General features: G+C 31.8%; 1 protein-coding gene across 1 annotated transcript; it reads right to left on the bottom strand.

Moving 5' to 3' along the window:
- Nucleotides 1-5,171: 5,171 nt before the first annotated feature.
- On the bottom strand, nucleotides 5,172-7,570 carry LOC119678974. The gene is made up of 2 exons (XM_038091107.1): nucleotides 6,837-7,570; nucleotides 5,172-6,750 (listed from the first exon to the last, which is right to left on the bottom strand). The coding sequence occupies exons 1-2, from the start codon at nucleotides 7,398-7,400 to the stop codon at nucleotides 5,353-5,355; spliced, it is 1,962 nt and encodes a 653-aa protein (XP_037947035.1). The 5' UTR covers nucleotides 7,401-7,570; the 3' UTR covers nucleotides 5,172-5,352.
- Between the last annotated feature and the right edge of the window lie 12,135 nt (nucleotides 7,571-19,705).

Genomic DNA, 19,705 nt, shown 5'->3' with positions numbered 1-19,705 from the left:
ATATATATATATATATAATATAATATATGTAATATGTACACATATATAATATAATATATTCAAATATTCAAAGTGGTGGTTAGAAAAAATATCCATTGGTAGTTATAAAAAACGTACCCATTATCGATAATTTTGTAGACATTACCACAGTTATATTTGAATACTTGGACATAGTAATTGCCACGTTAATTGTGTAGCAGATGACTATTAATAACTATATAAGTTGTTATCTCTGGGAGTAGGAGTACCAATCGATACCTGTTAATTTATGATATATATTTATTTCTTTGGAAAACTAAAAACTGGGTGGTAAGATGAAACCTATGCTCCACTAGAAGAGAAGGACAGCAGTAAGTAGGTTGAAACCACTTGTACACGTAGATAAAACTAATCCCAAATTATAATATTACATTCTTTGTTACTAACATTTCCTAATATTTTGAAATGCATCAGAACTTGGATATCTAACTGATCTCTGTGGTTACCTAGAATAATTACAAAGTTTTTACCTAGTGTGTAGTTACCTAACGTAAGTAGGGATTACGGTTACAATTTTTAAAAAGTGCATCTTCTGGAACCTCAAAAAACTACCAGAAACAAACTTTTAAATTGGTATAAAATGGATAAAGGAAATTATTTGGTTGATATAGTGCAGATACCTCATGAATTCGATCAGAAATATAAAAAAATCTCTTTTCTTCTCTCTATCTCTATGTTACGAGCGAGATCTCTTTTAGTAAGATCTCTAGCCTATAGCAACTGATCTATAAATGGTCTGCGACATATAGATTCTCTCTTAAGCCCAACCTTATTCCACTATACGATGGTTTTTTATTTTCTTCTAAAATCTTTTATATTCCATCCATTTGCGGTGTTTGCATGAACAGACAGGCAGGATTGATTTTTTATTAGTATTTTATCTGTTTAAATATTATATTTTAATAATTTTGTTATTAAAGTCGTTTAAAAAAGAAGAAAATATTATGACAAAATTGAATTTATAAACACAATTAACATTGCGTGCCAATTTCCGATGTGACAATATCAGGACTTCACACTATATTCAGTTTGCGTCTGGATGGGAGGAAGCGATGTGAAAATTCTGTACTCAACAGCGACATTTGAAAATATCGCATTTTATTATTTATATATTCGAATTCTCTATTCCATTTAATAGTTTTTTCTTTTTTAATAAAATATTTGGGAATTTTTGAAAATATCAAAAAGTGAAAATGTTTGGCAAAATTATTTTACAGTTTCTGATGGTTATCCTTTTTTCTTTTCGAAAATTATTTCCTTGCATGCATTTTTGATCAATGCTTTTGCACTTGAAATTTTGCCAATTTGATAAACCATAACTTTTGGAAATGTTGGAGGCAACATAATTTCCGAATGCGATGTTTGATATACTGCAAATGAGAGCAAACGTGATGTTGGGTGTAATTGCGGAAATTTCTAATGGCATGGAAATTGATAAGCCGCATATTTGGCAAAGGAATTACTAAACTAGAAAAGAATTAAGTGAAAATGAAGTGAATATGAAATAAGAAAAGCTGACTTTAAACACTTCATTTAATTTTAACAGTTTTCTGATTAAACTATTTTTCTTTTGAGTTCTTAATGAAGTTATAAAATTGAAAAAGTTACTATCTCATAACTATTAATCAAGATCCCATGCCTATCTGATATTAGGACATCCTCAAAAATTAACATTGTGGGTGGAATGTCTTCTGTATAGCAGGGGTGGGAAAGCACAAAAGATCAGTTGAGTGCCAGTATTCAGTACATTATATATACGGAAAAGTATCGAAAAAAGTAACAACATTATCAAATAAAAGGTTTAAGATATTGCAATATTGTTTTAAAATCATCATTATTCATCAAGATTCTAATAATGCTAGAACTTATTGAAAGGCTTACATTCTGTCTTTCATTCGAAGAGTGGAATGTCTTTTCTCTTTTATGAGTCTTTTAGAAGTGCAAACGACGAGCCATCGTTTCCATTAGGAGTCAGTACATTATATATATTCTATTCCCATTTCATCGTTTGTCAAAATATTATAGGCTGTAGGAATACCACATACCTAGCTCATTACTTTTTCCTGCCGATAACAATATTTACAATACAATTTTATTATGGAAAAGGGATAGTATACTGCGATTTAATAGATCTATTGTGCACTTTGGTCGGGATTAGAGCGGTTTTCAACTTCTGATTTTTTTAATGAGAGATTCTAGTCTTGAATCCTTATGTTCCATGAAATAATCTTCAAGGTGTTTCTTTCGCTTGTGCATCAGTACGGAGCACTCCCCCAGCATATGGTATAAGATTTCTCTCTTTTCTCTACAGTATCTGCAGTATGAGTTGGATTAGATTTCTGACTTTATGTGAGTATTCAGTATACAACGACCGGTTAGTAGTCTCGTAATAATTCTTAGGTTTATATCACAATAAGTTCTTTGGAATAAATAAATAAATTATAGATAGTGCGGAATATCACTTTTTAAAAAAATTTGAATTTCAACTAAGTCTCATATTTAATTGCCGAGTCTATCATAAACAAAGTTTTAGAATAAAGTATGTTAAGATTTGCATTATTGCTATGAAATCACAATTATTTATTAGAATCTTATTCCCATCTAATGTTAGGATATTCTCAACAGCTGACATTGTGGTTTTGTTCTTCGTAGTTCGGAATAATTACTATTCAGTTACCGTTAGTTAGGATCACAACAGCTAAACCATGGCTCAAATCATCTGCTCTACTGGGAGTCAATAACTTGTTTATTTTCTACTTCTATTACTATGTTGAGGCTAGTTGAGCCAGTGCACCTAAGCACTGTTACTCTCTATTAACTGCGAGGTTTCTTCAAAACCCCTCTTTGCGCCTTGCCTGGATTATTGTTTATCACTTCATCAGACTAAGCAATAATTGACCTCAGATCTGCATACCTCCCCGAGGAGCCTTTAACCATTCTGAGATTTGATAACGCAATGTTGGTAAGTCTACTTTTATTCCACTCTATTTAAACTATTAAAAACTTCTCTATATTGTTATCTAAAGTTTTGAGTTAACGAAATTCTTATTTCGGAAACTAAATTTCCACATTTTAAAATCAATATTGTTTCCAGTTACTCAAATGCTGGGCTATCTCCAAATACTTAACCGAATTGATTAATATTTAGCCAGATACAATTACTTAGCCACATATTTAGTTTTACTAACACTTTTTTGACAGTTCATAAGAAGTCTTCTTGTCATAGACATGTTGGAGGGCCTGAAAGTAATCTTCATATTGTATAGGTATTTACATAGATCTGTTTTAATTGCGTTAGGGCTTAATATTTCTCTCTCGTCAATCAGTAAAATTCCTCCATGGAGTACATCTTCTTTATTCCTTGTCAAAAAGAGTAAAGAGAGTAAAACGAGGTCTTAAAGAGTAACTAAATGGCCGCTTATTGTTATATTTCTTGATTGATTTATTATATAGGAAGATGTATAGGAAATTAAATAAAAATATTTATATTATACATAAATAATATGTATGTATAAATATTTACTTATTTTTATTAATAAATATTTTATTGTAGCTTATAGTTGAGTCCTTTATATTAGAGAATATATAAATCAAATTTTATTATTTTTAGGTACATTTGAAATATTAATTTATTACTTTTAAAAATTTTGTTACATTGGGGTCGAATGCCTGCTCTGTATGCAGTTGACATATAACACAAAAGTCAGACTATCAACGCCATCACTCAACAAAACAAAACAAAACGAAATAAAACAATAAGGACGAATGAGTCCTGAGTCCTGAAGAGTTGCTGGTGTAGCTCTGTTGGAAAAGGAAATTTTCTAAAACTGGCCTTAAATCTTGAATGTTTGTGCACTAAATGTCATTTCCTGTGTATTGTCAAAAGTCGTTTTAATATTAGAAGCCATTCTCTGCACAAATTGGTTTAAACCTTCTAAGGACGAATGTCGTCTATGAAGCGTCCTGTCAAAATCATATAACCAAAAACTTGAAATTTTATACCGAAAGGCAAAAACCTTATGTGTACTCATATGTCTCGATTGTTACGTTACAGAGTTTTGCCGGGAAAAAGGAGAAATGTATATGACTTAGCTTTGCTACTGTATCCATTTGGGTATTAGTCATGAATGAGTGTGTGTATGCGTGTGTATATATGAATGAGTGTAAGTATGATTATGTGTAAATCTGACATTTATTGTCACTTCGTCAGTCTTTGTAGCCCAGTTTATTAGTGTTAAGTTAACATATGTGGTTTCCTGTTGTGCTGTTATATGCACAAAATGCACTGGGTTTGGTGAACTTTCATCAAAAATCATTGTTATTACTAAATTATTTAAGAGTTCAAAAATGAAAATTCTGTTAGCTGCGGTCTACATCAAATAGGATTACTTCATAAAATTTAATAAAGTCATGTTAGGAAGCCACTTGTCCCTATTATTCATTTTTATGGGATAAGTCTTGAATATATTGGAAAAAACTCAATTTTAAATAAATATATAGTTAAAAGTATTTTCGTTTAATTTTGATTTAAGTTAGAAAGAATTATTGTTTAGTAATTAGATTTAAAGGGACACTTCTTTGAAGTCTCAGAAAACTATCAGAAATATTAAATAAGTTGAAGAGATGCTGGTGATTTTTAAAACAAGTAAACACTGCGCGAAGGTGTTGTTCTTATGGAAGGAGCAGTAACCGACGAGATACTTGTGATGGACTCTACACACAGACGGATGTGAAAGTGTGCTGTACTTACTTGAGATGTTGAAGTACGGTGGGACGGGATATTAGTGATGGAATTAACATACTCAAAAGATGGATGTGATAGTACACAGTGCTTGCTTAAGATGTTGAATGTAAGAATCAGCAGTGGACGATATGCCGGCATTACACTGATTGTATAGGCTTTTAGCCACAGAAATGATATTCGGCCCATGACGGTGACAGAGTTTTAGTCTTGCAGATCCAATCAGCCGATCAGACTATATTACTATTAATTTCTATCTGTATTTCAATGGACTACTTGTTACAGTGTTTCATCTAAGTGATCACAGACACTATTGAGTAAAAGTGCTTTAGAGACTAACTCGCATTATCAAGCAGAGAAGAAAAAAAGAGGATTATAAAGTACAGGAAAATTTTTAATATATTTTACTAGCTGTATTTGAATTGCACTATAATTAATCATATATATTTTATGTATAAGATATTTAATAGAAAAAATATATTTAATTATTAGGCAGTCTTTACAGTATATTATTATTTCTGTTAGTTCTTAACTTGCCCTAGAAATTTTCCTTCGAAGCCATCATCACATTTTTATTCCGGCTTGAAATATACCAGAAAATATTTCATTACTCCTTCATTTTTTGCCCTTTCCAAACCGTTAGATGTAGTAAAAAAACAATTAAGCGTCTCACCGGTACTCATAGCAATCATTTTAAAGTGAAAAATTTTAGGCTTCGTTGCGTTGATAATAAGTGCTACATCATTTGGATTATAACCTCTTATCATATAATATATAATCGCAAGTATATGTTTTTTGTAAATTGGACGACAACCATTTTTACAACTCTCACATTCTCCGTCCAGATCTAAGTAAATGCATGCATGAGAGTGGGCTGTTTGAACCTCTTTAGTGCTAAATTCCATCTGAGTGTTCTTTTTCGTAGCTTCACTTGCATACCTGGGGTTAGTTCTGCCTTCAGCTGGTATACTCCATTCAATGCTTCGCACGGAATAGTCTGATTCCGTTTCACTTGAGGAAGAATATTCCATCAATTTCATACACGAGTTCATTTTATTATTTTTTTGAATTGACAAGCCTTCGGTTGTTTTTCCTCTAGTGCCAAAGAGTGACCTCACTTTGGGTGATATGTGATTAGTTTTAGATTTAATTTTTCTTTCAAGTTTTGGAAATATTGAGCAAACAGATGTTTGTGTTTGGCAATCTATTTTAACTGAACAGGGTTCTTTCTTCACTTTAAAGTCGTCAACCATATTAACATCATGATCATTGTCATTAGGAGATGTGGTGGATATTGTCTCATTGATTTTAGGTACTTGTTGTCCATTTCTTAGTCGTTTTAAATATTCTTCGAGTCCAATTTCAACTAAATACTTTACTGAATCTGTCATAGTTGGTGAATTATTATGACTGTTATTATGATATTCTTCTAGTTCTGCTTCCTCTGTATGTGTGCTACTATCGTTGTCAGTATAATATGCTTTCTGTTCGACCTCATCTCTTTTTATTTCATCTTTGTGTGCAATTTCCATGCAGTTTTTCTGAGACTTGGATGATGGGCCAACAAAAATCTTACTTTCTGTTTGTTTAGTTTGTGTGGAGTTTTCCATATATTTTTTATGGTTAGGTGTTGTGGTTGTCACGTTTTGGTTAATGGGTATATTCCTATTTTTTCCGCACTTCTTACAAAATTTTTGAGTCTTCACATTTGTAGATATTTTCGAGTTAACCACATTGAGCTTCTTGACATTAACTGAAGATATGTCCGACTTTCTACATTTATTCTTTTCAATTGATTTCTCTGCAACTGTGGATAGAATACATTGTTTTGCTTTATTAATCTTACAAAAGTGTTGTTCAGATTCTTTTGTATTGATATTAGTTCCTAAACATCTTTGGTATAGAAGAAACTCATTTCTCAAATTACTGACAATATCAAGGAATTTGTTATTTTTGATTTTATTTTTATCCTTTAATAGAAAAAAATAAAAAGTTGAATTTTGTTTAGAAAAATTTTGAACAATAATCAGTAACTATATATACACATATAACTCACCTGAATTGTATTTGTCTCTTGTGATTTATTTAAATTAGCTAGATTCTTTTTGACTTCACCTATAATAGGTAAAACATTTCCTTTTGGCGTCTGCTTGGATGTTTGAACTACTTTCTCTTGACTTACTTCTTTCTTTACTTCTAACTGTTCTTCTTTCTCTATCGGCATACATTCCAAGTTCTTGGATTGCTTAATATCTTTTACACACTTTAGAGTTGCAGATAAATTCTCTAAATGTTCGTACACCTCTGATATACGTAGTAGTTTATTTTTTGTTCCAAGTAATGGTTTACCAATCTCCTGTTCTTCACCATTGAACGTACTTTTTCTTCTCAATGACTTATCAAGCGCAACTTCTTTTTCCTTTAAATTTGTTGTTGTTGGATGCATGCATCGTAGTTTTATATGTTCATCACTTTTCGTTACTTCCTGATCTTGTGAAGTTAAGTGTTTAGTAGTTGACTGTTTCGATTTTCCATCCTCAACCTTCCGTCTTCCTTTCTTCTTGTGAAACGTGATAGTAATTTCTTCGTAGTCACACTCAAAATTTTCACTGTCAGCCATAATAATGAGGCTAATTCACCACCTAGTTTGGGTGAATCTATAAAAAGTCTCGTTGTATTGTACTTTGAATACTTAAATACTCTATTTATTAGTAATACTATAAGAGAGTCTTGTTGAAGTCCGATTGATTTCACAAAATAAGATAGTAGAAAAATATATATTGAAAATATTAAAAACTTTTAAACTAATATTCTTATAGTTTCCAATTTTTTTTTTTTGGTAATTGTCAATTAATAAGAAATAAAAGAAGATCTGATAAAAAACTTTTTGTATTTTAAATGAACAATAAGTCGCAAACAAATACATATGTGTAAGAACAATCTTCATAGTAAAGAGGTACTGGAATCTTTTTAAGAATAGATAAAAGTTTATTAGAATCGCCTTTATTAATTTACTTTTGTTGAATGCTGAAGCTATTTTCTTCAACAAGTTATTCCTTGTTGAAGGAGATATAGTAGAGCCTATATTCTTATTTTATAAACACTATGTTTTCGTCTTTCTTCTTAGCATAACAAACCTCAGTGCTTCCTCAACCAATTTTTGCCATCTGACTCGATCCTATGCCAAGTTTTTACTATAGTTAACGCGTAGTTTCATTAAATCTTATTCAGCATTATCAAGCTACCTCTTTCTAGGTCCACTTCTTTACCAGGAACCAATGGGGTTTCTTACAAGTGCTTCTTTTGCTGATCGTTCTCTTATATTCCAGGTGTTATTCCTTTAATCTACATAGTTTCATCGCAGAAAATATATTATCAATTGAGCTATGTATTGTAACTTGGTGCCTAATAGAAATAATAATTAAGTACCTAGAAAATCCCTTGCTCCATGGTGGATCCATCTAAATTTCAAAGCTAAACTCTTGTTTCAATAATAAAATTAAACTCGCTTTTAAATTATTTTCAATTTTTCATTACTCCGTAATCGTGCTTAAAAACTTTTTAGCCTAACATTGGTGCTTACACAATGTAATTTCAAGATTAAATACGACGTATGGAGTTTACATTTTCATAAAAGCATAAAACCACTCACACTCACACTCACTCACTCACTCAAGCCACCGGGTTGCCTTGCTTACCCGGTAGCCAGTCAGCCATTTCATACGAGTATTAGCAGCATTGATGTATGTGTGCCAAACAGTTTATGTGTTGGTGAAGCAATTTTGTGCGGTGCAGCCTATGAGTGAGTCCGAAGCAATTTCTGTTCAAATAAACCAAATGAAAGCGACTAACCCAAAGCCAACCATATTATTTGACTGCAAACACATGGTTCGCACTGCTCCGCTCGGCCGTATGCAGGTGGTTTACACATACACCGACAATTTTTTATGCAAATTGCTTTCAATTTAGCTTTCAACAGTAAAAATACAAATTTGTGTATGCGCCTAAAAGCAGCATATGAATATGGTTCGAAATGAGCGCACCTGTATGCTTAGCTGGAATTTGATTGTGGTCATACCGACCGAGCAATGTGTAAAGTGGTTAAATGTCATTAGCTGTGATCAAATACAATTTTCAGGACGTATACATACATGAATGGGTCAGTATTTTTGGAAATTTAGAATGAATCACCAACGACTTTGTTCAGATGTAATTACAGTGTGGATTTTTGGAGAATTTTATTTGAATGGAAGAATTTTTTTTTATGAAGAATGATGTTATTCCATTGTTTTATGAACTATAATTAGTGTTTAGTTTAAGTGAAAAATTTCTATTTTACTCAGAAAGATATAACAATAAGAAAAAAAAAATTTAGTGAATAGAATAAATACAAAGGATCTGTAATATTAGAGCGCGACAATAACTTAATTTGATTAATTAATTTAGAAGCATATTTTGGGGGACATAACAATTATGCATTGCTTTTTGTCACTAGATGCTGCTAGTAACCTAATATTTGATAATACCAACCCGATAATTATAAATGAACATAATATTAAAGGGTAACATTTCAAGGTATAAGTACTGCATATGAAAGCAGTTGCGTAGTTTTCGCACTTGTAGAATGTTATATATTACTTTTGAAAATGTGCGAAATATCTGAAGAAATATGCTATCTCTTATTATCTTTTTTTTACTACAAAAAGATGAAACTATTGCAAAAATATACTGAAAAATATGTGTGATTTACGGTCAGGTTGTTGGTAGTAAATTCTGACTATAGCAGTGGTTTTATCAATTTCCTTCAGTAAATTTGGATGCACAAAATGTACCTCTCTATAGTTGGCAACTCACAAAAAAGTCGGTAAAACCCAGTTGGAATGTGATAGAGAATGTACTAAGCAGCAACCACAATACAGTTTTGAATTTATTAAAAATAGTAAGCTACGCAAAGATACTCTAGATTCAGGTATCACATAAACTAAACCACAGAAATTTAATTGACTGCATTATCAATAGTGAAACGCAGCTAAAATGCAATGCACTTGTAAAAGCAAATCATACAGGGAATGAAAAATGGGTCAAATATGAGTATATATAGTGTAAAGAAATCAAAATCCTAAAGATGATCAAAATCCGGTGACATTCTATCAAGGACTTCAAATGTCTGAATTGACGGTAAACAAGTTTACGTTGATTGCCCTGTGAAATTTAAAATAAAATGTGTATTATGAGTTGTTTCCAGCCTGATGCAACGGTTAATTCGACTCACAATTGGAGTGCTTAAAGGAAATAATTAAGGAAAACGGATCAGAACTAGTCAACATAAAAGGAATAGTGCTTCCTCATGACAATGCCAAGCTACAAACACATGTAATGACTATGAATAAATCTGACAGAATCTGTAGATTATATTGTCATGTAGTGGAAATACCCCCTAATACTGCGCTGAACATAGTAATGAATTTATAAGACCTCTATACATGATGGTTTTGATTGGATCTATTGCGTCCTAATAACACTATTTCTTTTTGGGAGTTTATTTAGGTTACTATGGCATTCAATGGTGGAGATTTTAGATGAGAATCTGTTTAGCTCTTTTAATAATACTAAAAAAAGTTCTCGAGTTGCAGATTATTTCATATTTTTGTTTTTTTTTGTTAAAAAGGGATGCTTCAGTCAGACCCAAGTGGTGCCCTTGCAACCAGGACAAGTCCTCTTAAATCAGTAAATAATTATGCAGTAGGGCTGTACTTTTCGTACATTCTACCTGAAAGAATCTGTCTTTAAATACTTGATAACTTCAAAGTATTTTTTATAGTACTATCGGGAAAGTTTCAGCTTTTTAAATTAAATTTTATGGTAAATTTGAATTAAAAATATAAAACCACTATGATAATCTTCGATATATATTTAAAAAAGAATTTTCTTTTAAATTAATGGTTATTAGTAACAAAATATAGTCAATTTTAGTAATATATATTATTTAAAAAATGGTATATTTATTATCTTTATAAGACAATAAATTGTTGTTCTCTTTTATTTACAAAGTCTGAGATGTAACCATTAAAAAAGAGAGCTGAAATGCAAGTTCTCAAAAGCTCATGGGTTCGTATTACTGAGCAAAAATATTTAAAAATATCCCGATATAGAAAAATTATAACCATTTCGAAAGTCATCAGCACACAAACCATTGCACTCATAAAAAAATAACCCATATACCGAGACCATTCTGATAATCCCTTCCAATATTTCGGGTGATGCTTTCGCATGTTACATAGATTTACTATGTGTGTGTGTAGGGTATTGAAATATAAAATTTACCTCTCTATGTCAACAAATTTCATTCATTTCATGTAAATAATCGGAGGAGGCGAGCTCATATACCTTTACACTCATAAAAGAATGACCCATACACCGAGGCCAGTCTGTCAATCCCGTCCAATATTTTGCGTAGTGCCTTCGCATGTTATATAGATTTACTATGTGTGTGTAGGGTATTGAAATATTAAATTTACCTTTCTATGTCAACAAATTTTATTCATTTCATGTAAATAATCGGAGGAGGCGAGCTTATATACCTTTAGACTCATAAAAGAATAACCCATACACCGAGGCCAGTCTGTCAATCCCGTCCAATATTTTGCGTAGTGCCTTCGCATGTTATATAGATTTACTATGTGTGTGTGTGTGTGTAGGGTATTGATATATTAAATTTACCTTTCTATGTCAACAAATTTTATTCATTTTATGTAAATATCAGTAACAAGTAAATAAAAGTCACGTATAAGTTTTAATAGCATTATGTATTTTTGATTATTTACAAAAATACTTAATTACTCATTCACTATTTATTGTTTTTATTTTTAATTAAAATTGATGAGCAAATATATTCAACGCTAGAAAATCATATTTTCATGCGGCTTTAAACGACAACTGATCCAATGCAAAGATACTTACTTGTATGGATTGCACATAAATCATTTAAAAATATATAAAACGAGAAATACGCATTAAAATAAAAGTTTAATTGCGAATATACGCGCGCCACATACGAGCGCACAAAATGCATGGAATTGGCAACGCCAGATCGACATTTCCCATTTAAGTGCGCTTAAATATGATTTTATTGCCGCCATAAAAATATCTGTGCCAGTGTAACTACGTAAATCTGTTAAAAAAATAAACCATCAAATAAAAAACTTTGACAATAAACAGTAATGCCGACATCGACACCAACACCAACACCAACACCGACGCCAACTGCTATGCTGCCATCACTATGAACGTCAACGCATAGACAAGTTAACAGCCAACAAATACAACAAATACAACAAATACAACAGCAGTAACAGCAATGCACCAGACAACGTACAAATCAACAGCCGCAGTTGAAAACATTCGCAAATATGTGTATATGTATGTGTATGTGCATGAATGAGACAAACACAAACACAAATACAATTACAAATATAAATACTCGTAATAAAAGTCAAAGCCATGGCGTAACTGTTTACACTTAAATTGATCGTAAACATAAAAGCAAATAATAATTGCACATTAATAAATCGCTCAACATGTGTGCGTGCGTCGGAGTACTGCAGTATCGACGGTGAATAATCGTCCGAATGAGTGAGCGAATGAGTTTATTTATACATTTGAGTTAACATTTGTGCTGGTGCATTTACTTAGCTGTTGAGAAAACACATATAATTTTTTAAATGATTTAAATGTTAATGCGTGAATTGTGTTCTTCGGCTTAAATCTGCATGAATAGTTGACACATTGCCGCATTAAATTATTATTTTTATTTTATTTTTTTTTTATTTTTTTGTTGTGTTTATTATTTATTTACAATGTGCATAATTTTATTAAATTTTTACTTTTTAATTGCAAATATTGTGCTACATTTGCTTACATGTTGTGTTGTGTTCTGTAATTTTTAATGAAAGTGTTCGGTCAACATTTGTGGTTAATTTAATATTTTATTTACAGTAAAATCAGTAATGTTAACTGCTGTTAAGTGAAGCTTTTAATGTTATGAATGGTTGCATATATGTAAAAGTATCTTAAGATTATACCAAATAAAATTAAGATTGTTGCTATTGCAATGCCAGTCTCTAATAAATACATTGTGACCGAAAAGTTTTCGGAAATTCTCATTTAAAATTCGCGCGCTGTATATTTTTCGATATTTTAAGTTTATGTAGTTTGGCAGCACTTTCCTTAATTACTATGCCAAAAATGAGCGCGATCTGTCAGACAGTTCGTTTACGGCAGCTGTTGAAACCAGTTCACCTCAGTAGTGCGTTGCGAAAAAAACAATGGAAAAAAATATTGAACAAAGAGTTTGCATCCAATTTTGTGTTTCGAACGAAATTTCGTGTGCAGAATCGTTGCGAATGCTACAAAAGGCTTATGGGGAATCAGTTTTATCGAAAACTCAAGTTTATGAGTTGTACAAAGCCTTTCAGGACGGTCGTACGACCGTCGAAGACATGCCGCGTTCTGGACGACCTTCGACCTCTACCACCGACGAAAACATTGAAAAGGCAAAGGAAATCGTGTTCCAAAATCCTCATGTGAGTGTTAGAGAGATAGCACGAGAGCTAGGCATCGGTCGTGAGACCACGGCCTCAATTGTGGAAGGATAATTCATGGATTTTTCATGACGATAATGCTCCCTCGCACCGAGCCAACATTATCAACGATTTTAAGGCCCAACATTCAATAAATACCATCGAACAGAGCCACCGTATTCACCTGATCTTGCACCGTGTGACTTTTTCCTGTTTCCCAAACTCAAATTACCACTCAGAGGAACGCGTTTTGAATCCATAGAAGACGTAAAACAGAATTCGCAGAGGGAACTCAAAGCCATACCGGAAAGCGCCTATAAAAAATGTTTTGATGATTGGAAGAAACGTTGGCATTTGTGTATCGCTTCTAATGGAGCATATTTTGAAGGAGATAAAATAAATATTGATGAAGATTAAGAATTTTGCGTTTTATTTAAAATTTCCGGAAACGTTTCGGTCACAATGTACGTTGGTTCCTTTTAAAAAGGAAATATCTAGAGATCTTGTTAAAAAGCACTGCAAATAGTGTTGCCGTATGTTTCCCAACTAGTTAGATACAACTAACTACTATGAAATACTATGAAATTAAATATTATGTTCACTGATACAGAAAACATAATTAGACTAGCATTCCTTTATGGGTGTGTCGCATATAGCAAAGTTGCCGACTCTACTATACAAAAGCTACATGTTGCTCAAAGTCAGGCTCTCCGAAGGCTCTTCAAAGTGCCTTGGTACATCCGCACAAACGACATGCTAAGAGGCCTTAGAATAGACCCAATTAAAAAATACATAAGGGACAGAGCCCTGAAGTTATATGCGAAAATTGAAAGACTATCCTACTTACCACTATCTAATCTTAGAGTAATCACTCTCCGCACGGGGAGGTACGCAGATCTTAGATCAATCACTAAATAATCATGAAGCTTATAGGGAATACATAAATTAGTCAATGAGATGGTTGTGACCCTGTAGTACCTCCAGCTATCAAAGAGTAAAAGTGCCCAGTTGCGCTGACTCGAAAAAAGGATCAACATACTATCCACAGCTATGGGCAATCTGAAGAAAAACAGTGACACCAGCTTTGTCATAAAGAAGCGTAGACTACATTAATGTATTTTATTAATTTGACAGTGGTGACTTGCAGGATATTTACTCTCTAAGTACATGGGAATGTAAAATCAACTACTAAAGTAGACTTCAAGCACTCGAGACTGAAAAATTTGAAAGATTATGAGTTGGATAAGGCAGCGTCCACAATGAATCCATAAGAATTTCATGAAACAGATTATAAATACTGTAAAATTGTTCAGTCGGAATGCATTTAAATATTTCGAGATTGATGATATAATGAATGCTTTTATTTACAAAGAAGTATTTTAAGATCAAATACAATAAAACTAAGATTGTTACTATAACAATTCCTGTCTCTACTCTGCACTTCCTGTGTTAGGTAGTAAGCACATGCGGGGTAGAGACGCATATTTTATAACATGCCAATTATATACAACTCTCTCCCTCCCTTTGGGCTCATTGTGTAAGATGAAATTTCTTTATATAATAAGTTAGTCTTAAGAGTAACGCAGTTGAAAATTGAAATAAATATGTGATATGTTAAAAAACCTAATTTAAATAAATCATATAATTTGCGTTGCCCATTACAGACAAGTGTCATCCTTGTCTACGTTTAGTAGCTTCCTTCAGCTAGTCCGATGAGCGGCTTACTTTTGGCAGTAGTTGGACTGAAGACCTTCCATCGAAGATGCGAACATTGTCCACTGAAGTTCTATGAAGAAAGTAGTTCCCGAAAAAAAAGTAGAATTACAGACGTACTTTTACACTAATGTGTTACTATTACGGTTATGAGTTTTAGATAATTTGAATTATATTTGAATACAGTCTCATTAGTTCAACCACGGAAATTAACACTACTGAGAAATCATCCTATATGCTTTATGCGAGCCTTCAGATTTTATTCGGTCCAAAGAAGGAAAATGTGTTATGAATTCAGTACTTGTCCTGTTATCTCGACCTTTTTGCAGAAAACGATGTCTGGAAGTTGACGAGCACTTTCTCCTATAACATCCAGAATGGGTTGGTTTCATTTAGCATTTAATTGGTGGGAAATACATCATTTGTCATTAAATTTCAACATAATGTGCAATTTTAGAAGATTTTCAGTGACAATGAGTGACTTGTTTTTATTCTGTATCCATAATTTGTGATTTTAAGACTACAAATCTCTGAAGTTTATTTACTTACTTACTTTTAGTCACTTATCTGGTGTCAAATGTTATATAAGATACTCTCGTTTTTTTTCAAGTTTCTGTTGAGTTTCTGCTTAGTTAGCCACTAATGAATATATATACCTCATGCTATGTAAACGTTGCAAACTGAAAATTAAAGAAAATTTGAAGTTTCACCAGGTTCACTCTTATCATACTTAAATTACCTGAAAATACGGTTTACTAATATTTTAATATTTATTTTGTAAATATTAAGCATCCACTTCCATGTTGACAAACGCTGTACTTAAAAGAACTTTGAAATGACACAACGGCAACAATTTTAACGAGAATAACAACTAAAATATTTACTCACACTTTGAAATTGTTGTGGCTTTTAGTGAATTGTTTGTAAAAAATAAAAAAAAAATAAAAAAAATATCCTTACTTCCTTATATTGTCATCCTTTAAGTCTTGCAAAAAGCAGAAGAATGCAAAAGGAAATGCCTATGGTTACAACGACAGTGGCTTACGTTTGGTAGCACTACAACGTAGGGCCCCAGCTGCACCGTGTTGCATATTTCCCTAGTAGTGAAAGTACACAAAACTGGAGAATTCAACAAAAGCTTGGAAAACTACTCTAATAACAAATAAGGAAACTTTGCTGACAAATGTATCCGTTCAGCTCTAGGCTACCTCAATCTTCTTTTTTTTTGTCAAATACAGAAAACATAAATATAACAAAAACAAAAAATACAAAAATATTTTTCAAAATATAGGTGAGTATATAACAAACAATTTACGAGGTGAGGAAAACAGTATTTTGAACTGAGGTTGTAGCACAACTAACTATTTAAGGATATGTAGCACATCACTTAATGGAGTGTTGACTGGATAAAATGTAATAAAAAGAATGATTTGATAAAATTAATGAAATTAATGAAATAGACTATATATGGATTGATTTAATTAAAAAGTTTTTAAAATATTTATCAATAAAGCTTGGTTAAATGATTATATCAACTATTAACACAAGTTAAAGATATCTTTATATAGAGTTTCAACAAATAACTGAAGCATTTGGTGACCCCCTAACCTAAATATTAGTTGTTACATCTTCTTCATATGAAGCTTAAATGAAACTTCAGTCGATGCTAATATGAAGACCATGGAGCAGTACGTGCGAACTCCCATCGCTTAAATTGTTGAGTTTCATATTAATAATACCGAAAAAGGATTTCTCAAAACCCTATACTTTATTTGAACATTTTCGATGTGGTGAGAATAGCTACCAAGGCCATGTAGATTATGCTCATGGTTAGCAATCTACCAAAGCCAGATACATTATGCCCATTGTACTCTTAGTAATCTACCAATGTCAGGTACATTTTGCCTATGTTATTCTTAGTAACCCATCAAAGTCAGGTATATTACGCCCAGCCCGTAACAAATGCAACATCAGCTGTGTAAGAGCCAGTGCTAAGGTAGACCTGGCACTTAGAGGCTTTAAATCCTTCTCTAAGAACGACGCATATCATTCTACGAAAAGATTTTATTTTAAATCCATATAAACTACAATTGACATAATCATTGAAGTGTGTTAACCAACGATAAAATGGAAGAACAGTTCCCCGGTCGGTTCATTTCGAAAAACGGCGACTGTGACTGGTCACCATGCTCACCAGATTTGAAGTCTCAACAGATTTATTAGTTTCAGACTTTTATTTGTGGGGTTATTTGAAATTGGTCATTTACAAGAGCAAGCCATGAACTCTGACCGACCTCGAAACTAGTATCCAGCGTGAAGTATGCAACATGTAGATCACTACACTCGAGAAAGGTGTGGAAAATGCTATAAAAGAGCATATTTCGACATCAAGGAAAAAGGCGTGCAAGATATTATTTTTTAATTAAAAATAATTAATTAATTTAATTAAATAATATTTGCATAATACAAATTAAATTCTTTTGCCAAAAAATTAAACAAAAATATTCATTTTTGAATTTTATTCAAAAAAAAAAAAAGTTGTTTGTTAAACATCTTATATATCTTCTTATATACAAATATTAATTGAAAGTTAAGATCTAAGACTAACGATGGGTGTAGTCATTAAATTTTTTTTTATTATAACATATAAAAAAATTATTGCCACTAACTCTAAAATTGTTCAATTTATTCATATGTCCCAGATTGCGGAGTCCTTAAATGAGACAATAATTTAATAAGTAAATATTAAAGTTAAAAATTTGTATAATTTATTAAATTTCATAATTTCTAACTTATTTCTCAAAGAGGTTTTTTTCCGAACAGTAGTGAACTACAACAACAAAAATTTATTTTATATTATTTTAATTAATTGAATTTTTGGCTGACCATACAGCTGTTTCGAGTATTGCCAAATACCCATCAACAGTGGTCTTGGAAATAATTCTTGTATTTAATTATTCGTAAATAATTATTTTTTAGACTGCAAGTACCAGGAATCGAACTCGTGCCCTGCCAAATGTGTAGGTCAGAATTAGCGCACCTTAACCAATTGATCCCAAGCCGTACTCGACTTTTAATTTCTGATTTCTTTAAATTCTGTAATCAAACTTTCATTATCTCGAAAACCACTCTAAGCCTATTCTTAAACATTCCCAATCCGTTCGCAAGTGCCACTTACATTTCCTTTATCCTTTGCTGTCTTATTAAAATGCATGAAATGCAAACATTATCACACATAAACGAATGTAAAGTTTTGCTTATTGGATTCATTGAATTTTAATTAATTTCATATCATTTCCAATTGCATTCGACATACTTATCCTTTTTTTCTTTGCAGCCGCATTCAAAGCATGCAATTTTATGAAATCTATAATTAAATGCTGGCAACTGCATGCAAATGTTATGTGCATAATATATCCTTATGAATTTCTGTGCATGCATTTAACTGCTTCCTTTTAACTGCGTTTTGAAATTCATTTATTTTATTGAATATTAATTAATGTTGTTCAATGCATATAAAGTACGAACTCGTACTGCTGAAGGTGAACGAAGGATACGTGTTCAAAATATCTAAAATGCATATGGCCTGGCAATAAAATTGATATGAATAAATTTTTTTTGTTTTGCATAATATGAAGTGAGAAGTAAGAAGTTAAATTTATGTTGTTAAGTATCTAATAGATTAAATTATTAACTAAAATATACCAGATGTTCAAACAATTCATCATTTTTGTATTTAAATTTCAGGAAATATAAGTAGACTTGAGTGTCGTCAAAGAAATTTATGGTAAGTTATTTTTTTATATTGCTTGATAGCATTATTTATTTGATAATTATTGTTATTATCTATTCTATTTAATATAAATAATAACTGACACATCTGTATTAAAATCAAAGTTTCTATAAAGAAACATGGCTGCTTTCGTTATAATTGACTTTAAATATAAAATTTTATAACTGCTTTGTTCACATTTCTTTAACAAAGTATAAGAAAAATGAAAGTGAAATGATATTTTTGTTCATTGTAATATCTAGGGATGAGATCATAATTTTTTTTTGAGAAGATCAGATTTAGAAATGCCTAACGCATTGTCACTATGTCGTTACAATAGGGATTTACCTGATTTGAACGGACTTAAAACAATCCTCTTCGTGTGTCAGACTGTTTCTACTCCAAAAACTTTATCGGGTTTACTTCAAGTTAAGGTTATATTAGGTTCGGAAGGCATGTGCTGACAGTTGCTAGCACTTCCACTCGGAGTCATTTTGCTGGGAGAGGCGAGTTGCTTACCTTTGTGATCCTTGTTAAACCATTTGGTTTTCCAGATGAAGTTGAGGATATCCGATAAGTTTGTTTTCGCTATTTCTTTCAAGCCAGTGAAAAAGCAATAAAGTCCCTTGATTATTCCTTTATTATTCAAGAGACTTTACCTTTATTAACCATTATTTATTGTTTATTATCCATTATTTATTGCTTTTTATCCATTAACAACTTTTTTCCTTACCCTGTGTCCAGACCTTAGTAAGGTTTATTCGATTCAAAATTATTAATTTTTGAGATTATAATTTTATACATGTGTGTATGATCGCAACGATTCGATCTACGACGGTCTAGTTTTCTTTAGATAGCATC

The sequence above is a fragment of the Teleopsis dalmanni genome, chromosome 2 (assembly GCF_002237135.1).
Source record: "Teleopsis dalmanni isolate 2A chromosome 2, ASM223713v2, whole genome shotgun sequence".
NCBI lineage: Eukaryota > Metazoa > Arthropoda > Insecta > Diptera > Diopsidae > Teleopsis > Teleopsis dalmanni.
This window is presented reverse-complemented; position numbering and strand designations above follow the sequence as displayed.

What these genes read in the sequence shown, in the direction of transcription:
- LOC119678974 (XM_038091107.1), bottom strand. Translation starts at nt 7,400, where the DNA reads ATGGCTGACAGTGAAAATTTTGAGTGTGACTACGAAGAAATTACTATC. An exon ending in AAGAGACAAATACAATTCAG is followed by an intron (nt 6,751 to 6,836) that starts GTGAGTTATATG and finishes TTTCTATTAAAG; the next exon opens with GATAAAAATAAAATCAAAAA.